Genomic DNA, 13,860 nt, shown 5'->3' with positions numbered 1-13,860 from the left:
AATAAACTTTTAAAAAAAGAGAAAAAAAATGTTACAAAGAAGTTACCTGTATATAATGTTTAAAGTGTATTAGTGCCCTTGTTCTGGTCGTCATTGCAGATTAGTTGCTGTACCACAGAAGTACAGGATATCCTAATGACTAATTAAACACCTTCCGTCTTAGTATTAAGATCTGGTATTTGTAAAAAGATTTAAATACAACACACTGTTGCTACCAAGTGGCTTCTCAAATACTGATTTGATATTGAGCAAAATTCACTCACTCACTTCTACCTTCATTCATGATTCAATTTGGTTTTAGCAAATTATTTTTTAAAGATGATGAAATGTTTTCTGTACTGTAATGTAAGCAAGAATAAGTATAGGCCTAATTTTGTTCAATAAAACTTAAGTCAATGAGTATACTATGGTATGAGGAACACTAAAGTAGTATCCAGTCAGTCATACACCAAGTCAATATTTTAGGCCATAACCTTTTCATGTCAAATAACTTTCCTCTCGTATCATTATTGTGTACTTTTGGTGCGTCTCGTCTTGTAGTAAAGCTTATAGCCACAATTGATAAGAAAAGTGTACTAGTGCTGCTTATTGAGTATCCTCAATACAGATGAATCTATTTTTAAACTTAAATACTGAACAGTACAGTTTCTTTTCACTAGGTTAATTTAAATGTCATAGTTCATTAGTAATATCATCCTTATTTACTTTGTCCATTACTTAATTTGTAAATGTCATGTACCATGCTGTTTCTGGGGTTCTATGGATGTTTAAAATGAAAGACAGAATAGGACAATTTAGACTCTCTTAAAATGAAAACAACCGCTCCCCCCCCCCCTCCCTCCACCCTCATCTGGATCTAATTCTCGTCCATCCACTTCTCTCATAATTAGATCCAAGGATTTCAATTGTTTTTCTCCTAGTTCAGATCTAAATTACTGTAGAACAAAACAGTTACTGTTCCTGGCTATTTCCTCAAGTTTTGCATACTGTACTTCTTATATTGTTTACTTCTTGAAAAAAAATATTCCTGTAAAATTTGAAAATTTGAGTGCAGTTTGTGTTCTAATTATAATATAAGCTATTGAACTATAAATACAGTATACCTTAATATTGGATTGGTTCACACTCTGGCAGTCTACTGTCTTGTGATGACCAATCACCTTATAGACAGTTCCATAGTCTGGGTTGCAGACGGAGTTTTGTCTTAATATTAGTAAAAAGAAAAATATTTTGGCACATTTCATACGTATACTACTTGATTTTGGATACTCCGTCTGGGGAAACACGCACAAGTCACGTGGTTTGACACCAAGAATTCTTGGTGCATACGATTATCCTGTTGACTAGTTTCAGCTGCATGCGATTGGCTACTCACTCGTACACCGTTTTAATATTCATATTTCAGAATTTCAAAGACTCAACAACTAAGATGATGCGCATGCGCTATGTTACGTTTAGACAATTTGTACTTGGGTACATTTATGAAAGTTTCTGAAGGCTAGACATTATTTTATATGCCGAGTAGTCTGGTAAACATTTGATGGGATTTTTCCCAAGAACATGAAAACTCGTCTTGATATGATAGGCTAGCTTCTCCGCAAATCAAACATTGAATGGATCATTTATTACGCGGAGATAATTTTGATTTAATTCCCACCCAGACCCTGTCCTGCTGTGTGGTGGTGTAGACCTGTTGTGTGCTGGTGGTGGTATGTAGGCCTACTTTATTGGCGTTTTATTTGGCAGGTCATACGTGCGAATTGAGTAGGACCTACGAAAGAGGCCTAGGCCAAGGACTAAACAATTAATAAACAAAACAACTTGGCATTACGATTTTATATTTCAACAGTCTCGATCGTACATTCAGCACTGCACGTACTCGATATTTTTCATTTGAAACAAAATGATCATTGGTTGATTCGAAATCCAAATTTACATACCGCCCGCCCCATATAGCCAAATACGGTATGATAACCTACGTCATTCTTATCGGATGTTTTCGGTCTGCAAATCGATTTCTATACGTGTTTCACATATCTGTATTTTCAGACAAAAATCGCGGTCGAAATAAAAAACAAATAAATGAAAAAAAAGAAGATAATACAGACTTGGGGCAAGTCTAACGGTTCCACTGTATATCGCCTTAATTTTACTTGCTAAGCATCATAAGATATTGTTGTAGCATAATAACCAATGTTGAAACATTTTCAACATTACTTTATTTCCTTGTGGAAACAAATGATGTACAGGTACTGTAAACCAGACTTACTACAGTATGTAATTATAATAACTACATTTGTTTTGGTTTTTTGAAAGAAGAAAACACTATATTATTTAATCATTATTTGCATAGAATATTTATTACAGTATGAACATAATTTTACAGCTATATTAACCCCCTTGATTAAATAATAAGTTACATTGTAGTGTATTGTATGGAACGCCGTTTACGCAACATTTCGATGATATGAATTTTATAACGCGATATGTGAATGAAATGCATCGGTATGAATTGAATGGCACGATATATGAATGAAATGCTTTGAATTGAAACATTCAAACATTCCATTCAAAACATTTCATTCAAAACATTTCTTTCAAAACACTTGATTCAAAGCATTTCATTCAAAACATTTCTTTCAAAACACTTGATTCAATGCATTTCATTCAAAACATTTCATTCATATATTGCGCCATTCAATTAATATCGATGCATTTTATTCACATTTCGTGTTATAAAATTCATATCATCGAAATGTTGCGTAAACGGCATTCCATACAATACATAGTATTGTATCTAGTTATATTCATCCTATTGTAGAACTGTTTATATTTTAAATGTACAGATTTTAATATGATAACAAAGGTCAAAAAGTAACTATGGTTACAATTTTGTTGACTACTTACAATTACATATTACAGTATATTAATTATAATGAAAACATGAAAGAATAATTTTAACCATGAGAAATTACCGGTAAACTACTTTATCCTCATCTATTCTTGTCCACAATCACATGCATACTTTTATACGTGTGAATTGGATAATGCCTTCATTCAAATGACTGGGTTACGATACTAGGTTATAAAACAGTGATATTTGTTTCTATGATGGATGAATGTGCTGATAGGTATGATCAGGCACTATATAATGACCGTAAATTATCTTTACAAGAATACAAGCATTTATTCAATACGATCTGCTGTAATACTAGTAATTTCAATATTTATGTGCCTACTTTGTGTTAAAATGATTAAAGATTGATTAAGTAGAAGTTGTAGGAAAATTTAAGAATGTACAGTAATAATAGATTCAAGAGAATTTGAGGTGTCTGCAAAAAAGGACTCTGTCAAAGTTGAATGATTGAAGATTGATTAAAGGCTACTAGGAAAGGTTAATAATATAATTTATATGTTTAGTAAAATTCATTAAACAAAAATATTAAATTTTAATAATAAAAACAGTATTGCAACATCTACATTTATAGGGTGAGTGGCCGAGCGGTTAAGACAGTGGAACCGTAATCACGTAGCCATAACATCGGCAGGGGTTCGAGGCTCACTCACTCCATGGTTCTGGTGGTAGAACGAGTCTTCTCGGATAAGGACTATAAACCGTAGGTCCAGTGTACACAACTTGCTCGTGTGCACTTTAAAGAACCTAGTACATCTTTCGAGACGAGTAGGGGGTTACCCCGGTGTATTAGTACATCACAGCCACTGATCACCAACTGGGCCCTCTGGGAGACCAGTCTTTGACTGAAGAGGTTACCCAGTATAAAATATATATTTATTTCAATAGCAATGTACAGTATTGTACCTCTCCCTAGTGGCATCACAAATAAGGGGAAACTTTCTGATTATAACAAACAAGAGAAAATTTTGATAATTTTAACATTATTATAGCCAATGCCTATTCAGGCCACCTATTTTGGGGACACATTGTTGGGGTCAGGAGGTGTCCTCTTAATAAAAAATTGTATACAGTATAGATAATTTAAAAATATTAAAAAAACATACAACTAATAATATATTTTCCATACCCAAATTTTCCCAATTTTGCACTTCATTATTATAAAATAGAAGGAATAGATTATAGCATAAATTATTAATAATTACTGTAAACACAGTATTTCATTCAATATTAATCTAAATTATTTATCTTTATGTGGAATTGAATATCTTTCTACTCATTTTGTATGCACCAAATTAAGCCATTAAAAAAACGTGACTTAACATCACAGAATGTTGTCATACTCTAGCTGTGCGATAACATTTACGTAATATATAACATATTAATGTATATTCAGACTTCATATTTCTCGGTTTACTTCTGTTTAAATTAGTTGATATTTCTAGGCACGTTATAATTGTTTACATTACGCAAGAGTAAATAAAATCCCAAGTAATTTGCTTATCATCCATCATCTCGTATCTTGGAGCTATTCAGATAACTTTACTGAATTATTCAGTTTGAAAATTTGAATACAGAATACGGTGAAATGTCAGTTACAGAAAATGAATTTGCAAGTTGCACCAAGCCACATATTATTGGAACAAATAAATTTGAATTTGAACATTTTGAATTAATAAATAGAAATTAAAATTTGTATTGAAAATAGATTGGTTTATTCTCTTAGGTACATTTGGAAGCTACGTATAGATAGATTTATGAATTCTCATAAAAATCAGGGAAGATTTTCACCAGTGTATAGCGTAATAAAATGTCACACAAACCAGCTGATTGGCAAACATTCATATTAATGCCTAAATTGTTTACCTAAATAACTAGAAACATCTAAGGCACAACTCCACTCCCAAAGATTTGTAATAAGACTTTGTTTATGTAGAGCATCTTGTATGTTTGTCTTGTGAACCTCTGAGGGTCCCTAATGATCAGCAATTGCTGGATGGATCACCCTCATTAAAATATGGTTTTAAAAAAAAGAAAGAATATGATACATACTGATTTCTTTTGTTAATCATTTTAGTTGATAATGATGAATTGTTTTAATGTAACAAAAAATCATTCCATTTATATTAACTAAAATAAAACAATTTGTTTCAGTAGTAGTAGTAGTAATAGTATAGGAGAAAAAGTAAAAAAAAAATAAAGAAGATAAGTTATACAATGAGAGAAAAGGAAGTAACTGTATGATTTTTTGTAGGAATTTCTTAGTTACCGTCAAATTTTTAAACATTTTAATGCTTCTCTCATTTTGTTGGTTGATTAAAAAAGTAAATACTGTATGACACAATTAAAATGAAGTATGCATATGTGACGATACTTAAGGGACTTCTGATTGGATCTGAAGTCTAGCATTTTAATTAGTTACATGCATGACTGAATTATGTAATGTTGACTGTGTTTTCTTCAATTTCAGATTATACATGAACAGCTTTTCATTTGATAGACATCTAGTCCACATACGCCGTCAAAACTACGGTTGATGACTTCATTTTCATCTTCAACCACACTTGGGATGTGAACGTTTACAGGCAAAGAAACGTTTTCTAACCGTGCAATAAAAATGTGCAATAAATTGACACCGGTACCATAACAACCAAAGAGCAAAAATCATGTTACCGGTACGCAGATATATGCATCGCCGATGCCGTTTGTCAAGGCTAATCGGGTTATTATCGGTTATGGTAATTGGCTATGTGACTACACTTTTCAGAGAGCATAATAATCTAAGTGAACAACAAGAAAAAAGGTGGAACAATGAAGGTGAAATTAATTTGTACGTGCCTTATGTACAAACAAGGCATTTACTTGCAAACGGTAGTTTATATCCAGATGGTCCCTTTACTGATGAACAGAAAAAACATGGAGCGATAGTATTGCATTTTATCGGAATGGCTTACATGTTTATTGCTCTTGCGATTGTTTGTGATGAATTTTTTATCCCTGCTTTGGGAGTAATCACAGAAAAGTTAAAATTGTCTGACGATGTCGCAGGTGCCACCTTTATGGCTGCTGGGGGTAGTGTCCCAGAATTATGCACAAGCATTATCGGATTGTTTATATCCACAAGTGATGTGGGTATAGGTACAATTGTTGGTTCTGCCGTATTTAATATTCTTTTTGTTATTGGAATGTGTGCAGTGTTTAGCAAAGGTGTACTAGAACTGACGTGGTGGCCTCTATTTCGGGATGTTTTTTTCTACAGTTTGAGCATAGTAGTGTTGCTAATCTCATTTAGGGATGGAAAAATAGAATGGTACGAGTCACTGATGTCATTAATTATGTACTGTTTTTATGTACTGTTTATGAAATTTAATCACACAGTCGAAAGTTTTGTGAAAGGACTATTAAATCGCAATCGTATCAAGGATGATCAGGGAGAAAAAAAGGTTAGTTCTTTTTTTAAATAAAATTTAATCTAAAGCTATGTCTACACTATCAAACTAGTTTGACCAAAAAAGTGTGATGTGCCCAAATATGGTAGTGATATGCCCAAATATGGCAGTGATATGCCCAAATATGGCAGTGATATGACATCATCATGTCCATATTTGGGCACATCAAATTTGTTTGTCACATAAAGTTTGATAGTGTAGATAGAGCTTTAGAATGTCTAAAAATCAACCTACTGTAATGGCATGAGATATAGACTACAGTACTATAGATTTAGATAGTCACCTCATGCAGATCTGTCTACACTGCTGTACCTGTAAAAAGTGGTAGTAATATTCCTAAATATGGTAGAGATTTGACATCATCATGTCCACATCACAACACCTAGCATGCAAACTCCAGATTTTAACACACCAGGGCGTCACCACTTGAATTTGCTAGGTGATGTAAAAGGGGCAATAATTATAGTGTACAAGCTTTTATTTTACATGCCAAAGCTTAGAGGTTAATGCAAAGTTAGGTGAACAAGATGGCTGCTCTTACTGTTGAAATATTCATTTACTACAGTATATGACCAGGTAGCTGAGAATTCAAACTGGTTGATTGATTAATTAATTTAAAAAAAATTTATTTTAATTGATGTTTTAAGGGTATTGGATGGACTGCATCGCTTATTATGTACAGTTATCTCTGAAATGCCAAACATTTTGTACACTATCTACTCCTAAACCATTGGTCTGATATACTGTACTCATGCTGGGGCACATTTTAAATTAATAGTATCTTGGAAATGACAAACATACATTCAACAATTGCCTGTCATCTTTACATGTGTCCACATTCAGGTCCCACAGATGTCAACTATTTATTATTATTAATATTGGAATTTTGTCAGAAAAATGAAAGAAAATATGACAACAGTATTGACATAAAAATAAATCATATTTCTGCTGAATAAATAAATTGTAACTTTGTAACTATTACTGTAAAACAAAATAATTACACAGAATGCTTTATGGTTTGTGATAAATATTTGTTTGTGATGCGTGTTTGTGTATCTAGAAATTGCTTTCCATATCGGTATTCTTTGGAACATTACGAGAGCTATTTGAATATTAAAGATTGCTGAAAGCTTCAACTCATTTTCATATCAGATTTATATTCTATATTTTGGATTCAATAATATCTTCAGATTGTGTTGATTTTGTCTGGATTTATTGATGCATCTGTTGTTGTTGTTGGATATTCAGTGAATTTTTGTTTTAAAAATTTAAAACTGATCATACCAGAAACCGATTGATAAAAAAATATGTCATCATACTGTACATTATTACAGTTAGCTAGTTAAACGTACAGTATTACTGCAATTTTGTTTAAAAATTGGTAAAATATAACAGTAAGTAATAGAAATGTAAACATGCTTATTACATAATACAGTAATAATAATATTTTTATTTTATTTTATTTCAACCACATCCAACAGCGAAAAATCACCAATTACAGGATGCCTTAAAACTCTTAAGATATAAATATAGAATAAAAGCACATAAAAATACAAAACATGAAACATACAAAATGGCAAACTTAATATGGTCTTAATAATGGTCACGACTATTATTTAGCCTAATACAAATTTTAGATTTAAAACGACACTTATTTGTCTGTCCACATTAACAAGGGCAGTGATTGTTTAGCGAAAACGTTCCATTATTCAACTAATGTTCAATTTTCTTACTTTTGAAAATCTTACATTACAATGTTAAAAGTCAAATGGAGCAATCACTCTTTCATTATAGTACATACTGTACTGTACAGTAACAGTATGTGCATCAGCAATCACCAAGGTTACAGCGCCGGCAATACTCAACTTATTCATTTTTAATATGGCCTCTTGGTAGTACGCTTTCTAATATGAACAAAATATTTTATTACTAGAAGAAGTTAGATTTTTAAGAGCTTGTTGAAATTGGACGTTAATAAGTCTTCTTTCCACTCAAGGCTCCATCCATCGGTTTCTTTAGCTATGATTTGAAATTACCACAGTATGTTGTCTACTTAGTAATCTATAGAATACTCTTGTCTGTCTGTGATTAAGGGGGCTACATGTTGGTCATTTACAAGGATTTTGAATAGAAAAATTGCATGAATGTGACTACTGAAGAGTACCGTTACATTTTTAGCAACATTCTTTTTATTGGAAACGTTCAGAGACACAACTTTATGCACAGATTTAAAGTTGAATTTTAAACATTTATTGGATGTTGTAGAAGTTAATTAAAAAAACCAAATTAAAAGAATTATACATGAACTTCACTAGGACATCTTTAGCATACTACTGTATATCAAATGAGATTTAGCAAAGCGATTATAATTATGATTCTTATTAAATGTTTTTTTTTTTCAAGAAATTGACGAGCTGGATTTTAGAGTAATTTGTTATCTGTTTAATCAGGATATACTGCATTATACTAATTTGTGTTCGGTACTACCTGGAACCAGGAAAATCTTTCTTAGTACGTTTTATGAGTCATTAAAAAAAAATGATGGTTTAGAGAGATGCAGTCTTTATCCATGTTTTAGAGATTCAGTCTTTACGCTAAAGATTATTTATTAAATAAATTAAATAAAAATACAAATTTACAGATAAAATACAGTACTTTGTACACATCTGCATTAAGGAATCCATTAAAACTTTCGGAAGAGTGGGGTTTCCAGTTGATACTGGTTCATCTCAGTCATTGTGGACAGACGAATGAGCACCATTAGTGGCAGTTGGTTGACACGAAGGGACCCTTAGGGGATAAGAAAACTGTTGTATGTGTTTTCCACACCTGTGCGCAAGTCACTATTCCCCCACATATATTTGCACTACAGTAAAAAGCTTTTATTAATTAATACACTGTACTGTTTGTATTACTCTGCTTGCATTCAGTAGTAATACCCTAGTTTGTAATTTACATGTTCCTACTATCAGAGCCTTTCAAAGGTCTCTCCTTGGAAACATAATTTTTGATTCCAATCACGAAAGTAAACAAGTCTATTGATTTAATACCAATTGATAGATTATCGAACAGTTTCTGTTCTGATAATTCATGATCATCAAAGTTTATTTGACATGATAAGATTAAACTAGTTCCTGATAAGAAGTTTGAAAATGTGCTGTTGCATAGAAACAAGGAAAAGGCTTGGCTTGATTTAGGTATTTAAAAAATGATATACAGTACAGTACACAAAATACAATCATTATCTCATAAACTTTAATTGATTTCATGTTTAAGGGTCGGTTGACCTATAATAATTATGTGAAATAATTATATTTTAAAATAAGCCCAACAGCAGAAGATAGTACTGTACTTACGAGCTGTTTTTGTACGATGTGCTTACCTAAAGTTTCTTACTGAAATAAGTAATACAGTAGTCGAGGAGCCAAAAAAGCAGTAATTTCTACTATAGACTGCCTTTTCTCATATATTTTATTTGTGTCGTACAGTATGTTTGTTTGAAAATATTGTACAGTAGTTGATACCCATAAAGTTATTTCAAGTATTTTATTTTTATAATGTTTTTACTGAAATTTTGGAAAGATTGAGTGTAAATTTATCCATACCGAAGGCACTTACGTTAGTTGAAGCTTAGTAACATTGTAACAACTATAGCACCTTTGTTTACCTAATTGTTCACCTTCGCAACGTGTAAACTGTCTAGCAAATCAATTGTGCTCGCTCATGACCAACTAGTTTATATTGATTTGTTAACAATCATTACAACTGTCAGTGTCATACAATGGCTCCAAAAGTGGTAACCATGGTTGCATTGTCGTAGTTAACTCCAGATTATACTTTGTATGTAGTCAGCATTGGATCAATATGTTGGGTACATCCTTTGGTGCAAATGCTATTACTTGGACCGGGTTATAACTGGGTTCAGCCTAACTAACATTAAGTCAATATTTTATATGTGTTGATAACATTAACACAGATTATACCATTATGAACAGCGATTGTGAAATGACTAAATACTGTATGAAATTTATGATGATAGATTAAAACCAAATTCATCTGCAGCAGTAACTAATGTGTTTCAGGACTTCATATTATTAAGAGTCTTCCACAATCTGCCATTAACATGAGTTAAACTAATAATTTGTTGGAAAACTAAATCAATTTATATGTAAAGTGGTATACTAATAACAGTGTAACTAATGTAAATGCTTTTGAAAAAATTATATACTTGGATTTATGCAGTGAACCATGCTATACTTTACAGAAGTGAGTAGAAAAGAAAAACAAACTAGACATGAAACTCGTCACATTGACGAGTTAGTTATCCGCACTATGACAAACGCCACGTGCACGTCATACGTTGGAATATTGCACACAGATAAAGATTATGGCATTATGACAAGAACTGAAGAATATGATATGCTGTTAGTGCTGAATTCTGTCAATTTTGTGTCATATAGTATATACATGCAAACAGTATAATCTGTATACATATTACATACAGTGTAGAATAGGTGAAATTACGGGACCCGCCATTTATTCCAATTTTTAACATGGCGACGGTATCAAAATGAAACACTTGGATAGCAATTTCAGAATGAAATTATCTCAGGAACAACATATTAACGTGTAGAAGAAATTTGAATACGTAAAATATAGATGCGTACCCTTTTAAATGTGATGAACTATTACGCAAAATATGAAAATACGTCTTTTTTTATTCAACTGGCCATATGATGACGTCACAACATCCGATTGGCAAAATGTTTACATGAATTCGTATCTACAATCCAATAGCTTCCAGAAAACGTTTTAATCGTGATTATCACATTTTATTCTGATGAGCTATAACAGATTAAAATTTACTGTAAAGATAAATATAAGTGACCCACGTTATTTACATTTTTAGACATGATGACGTCATAAAAATTAAAAAAAATTTTACTCATGCGTAAAATAGTTGATTGACCTAGAAAATGTCAAAATCTGGGTTAAAATGGAATACGTATAAGTGGAGAGGCGCTCTATTAAATGAGATGCGCTATGACGAAAGATACAAAAATCCTATATTTTACATTCGTGTGGCCATACGATGACGTCATAACTTCCGAGAGGTAAAAATTCTGCATGAATTTATATCTACAATTTATCTTCTTGCATAATAAGTTAAAACAAATTGGGGTCACCTTTGATCCTGACGAGCTATAATAGATTCAAAATAGGCATAATTTTGACAATATTTTGTCACTTTTGCAACTAAAACGCATGCAAATGGTCTAAATCAACGTGTACGTATGACGTCATTTTAACTTGAAATGATGTCAATCTTGTTTAAAATGACTACGAAAGGCTGGACACTCAAAATTCCAGAAAAAAAACATGGTTTTCATACTCCGTGCGCCCCTTACGCGTAAATTTTTTCGCGCGCGTGGGAATTTTTGACATGCTTAAAATGTCATGATCAGCGTAGAAAGTTGATTAGAAATTAATTTTGCGCATTTTGAAATTTTAAATGCGCGTGCGCGCGTAACTTCTTGTAAAACATGCCATTTTTAATCCATAGAAAATTTGCACTTGATATGACTTAAATTTTCACAAAGTGTCAAAACAAAATTACGTTTGGTTTTTAATCTATGGTCAATCATAAAAAATCATAAAATCGCGCGTAAGTCACGTTGCGCAACTCTGACGTCATTCAAAAATAGGAGGTGCACAACTTCACGTATATGCCCATATGTTGACAAAGTTATGAAATGTATGTTTACAAGTTTTTGAGATACGTGAGACACAAAAATGGGGGAGAAAGAAATAAGAAAAACTAGACATGAAACTCGTCACTTTGACGAGTTAGTTATCCGCACGACAAACGCCACGAGCACGTCATACGTTGGAATATTGCACACGGAAAAAGATTATGGCATTATGACCTGGACTGAAGAATATGATTATGTTGTTATTGCTGAATTCTGTTATTTTGTGTCATATAGTATACACAGTATAATCTGTATACATATCACAATCACATACAGTGTAGAATAGGGGAAAATACGGGACCCGCTATTTATTCCAATTTTTAACATGCTGACGGTTTCAAAATGAAACGCGAAGGTAGCAATTTCGGAAGGAAATTATCTCAGCAACAACATATTAGCGTGTACAAGAAATTGAATACGTGAAATATTGATGCGCGCTCTTTTAAATGTAATGAAATATAACGCAAAAGATGAAAATACGACTTTTTTTATATAACTGGCCATATGATGACGTCACAACATCCGATTAGGAAAATGTTCACATGATTTCGTATCTACAATTCAATAGCTTCCAGAAAACGTTTTAATCATGATTATCACATTTCATTCTTACGAGCTATAACAGATTAAATTTTACTGTAAATATGAAATTTATGCCACACGTAATTTAAATTTTTAGGCATGATGACGTCATAAAAATAAAAATATTTTTAACTCATGCGAAAGATAGTTGATTGACCTAGACAATATCAAAATCGGGGTTAAAATGGAAAACGGATAAGTGTAGATGCGCTCTATTAAATGTGATGAGCTATGAAGAAAGATACAAAAATCCTAAATTTTATATTCGCGTGGCCTTACGATGACATCAAAATGTCCTGTTAGCCATATTAATGCATGATCCGATATCTACAACTCATCAACTTCCAGAATATGTAATAAAAATAACTTTCATTGTTTAGTATAGAAACTACGACTGTTTAAAAAAAGGCTTAATTTTGACGAATTTTTGATTTTTTTATCAAAAACCCGTGCAAATTGTTCAATTCTACGTGCTCGTATAACGTCATTTTAAGTCAAAATTGTTTAAAAGTTTGTAAAATTACTAGAAAAGGCTGGAAAAACATAAATCACTCAAAAAAGCGATGTTTTTAACGCTACGTGCCCACCGCGCGCGTAAAAAATTGCGGGCGCGTGGGAATTTTTGACATGCTCAAAATGACATGAAACGCGTAGAAATTCGATTAGAAATTGTTTTTTCGCATTTTCAAATTTTAAATACGCGTGCGCGCGTAAATTTGTGTAAAACTCGCAATTTTTTTTTCCACAGAAAGTTAGCACACGATATAAATTAAACTTCTGCAAAGTTTCAATTCAAAATGTTATTGTGTTTTTGACCTATGTTAAATACGCGAAATTTATAAAATCGCGCGTAAGTCACGTTGCGCAACTCTGACGTCATTCAAAAATAGGAGGTGCACAACTTCACATAAATGCCCACATGTTGTCAAGGTTATGAAATGTTACGTTTACACATGTTAGAGAAACGCTCTACACAAAAATGGAAGGAAAGAAATAAGAACTAGACATGAAACTCGTCACTTTGACGAGTTAGTTATCCGCACGACAAACGCCACGTGCACGTCATACTCGTTGGAATTTTGCACACAGAAAAAGATTATGGCATTATGACCTGATCTGAAGAATATGATATGTTGTTAGTGCTGAATTCTGTCAATTTTGT

The 13,860-nt window shown here is 32.3% G+C and overlaps 1 protein-coding gene across 3 annotated transcripts in view; it reads left to right on the top strand.

The window, feature by feature from the left end:
- LOC140063123 (sodium/potassium/calcium exchanger 2-like) overlaps positions 1–13,860 on the top strand; it is a 48,072-nt gene that overhangs the window by 8,150 nt on the left and 26,062 nt on the right. For all 3 annotated transcript variants that reach the window (XM_072109569.1, XM_072109570.1, XM_072109568.1), the window contains exon 2: positions 5,385–6,357. In XM_072109569.1, coding sequence (XP_071965670.1) covers positions 5,581–6,357 — 777 coding nt within the window. In that variant the 5' untranslated portion in view covers positions 5,385–5,580. The remainder of the gene's footprint in view (positions 1–5,384; positions 6,358–13,860) is intronic.

This window comes from Antedon mediterranea, chromosome 11 (genome assembly GCF_964355755.1).
Source record: "Antedon mediterranea chromosome 11, ecAntMedi1.1, whole genome shotgun sequence".
Taxonomy (NCBI): domain Eukaryota; kingdom Metazoa; phylum Echinodermata; class Crinoidea; order Comatulida; family Antedonidae; genus Antedon; species Antedon mediterranea.
Note: the sequence above shows the minus strand (reverse complement) of the source record. Positions and strands in the feature narration are given on the sequence as shown.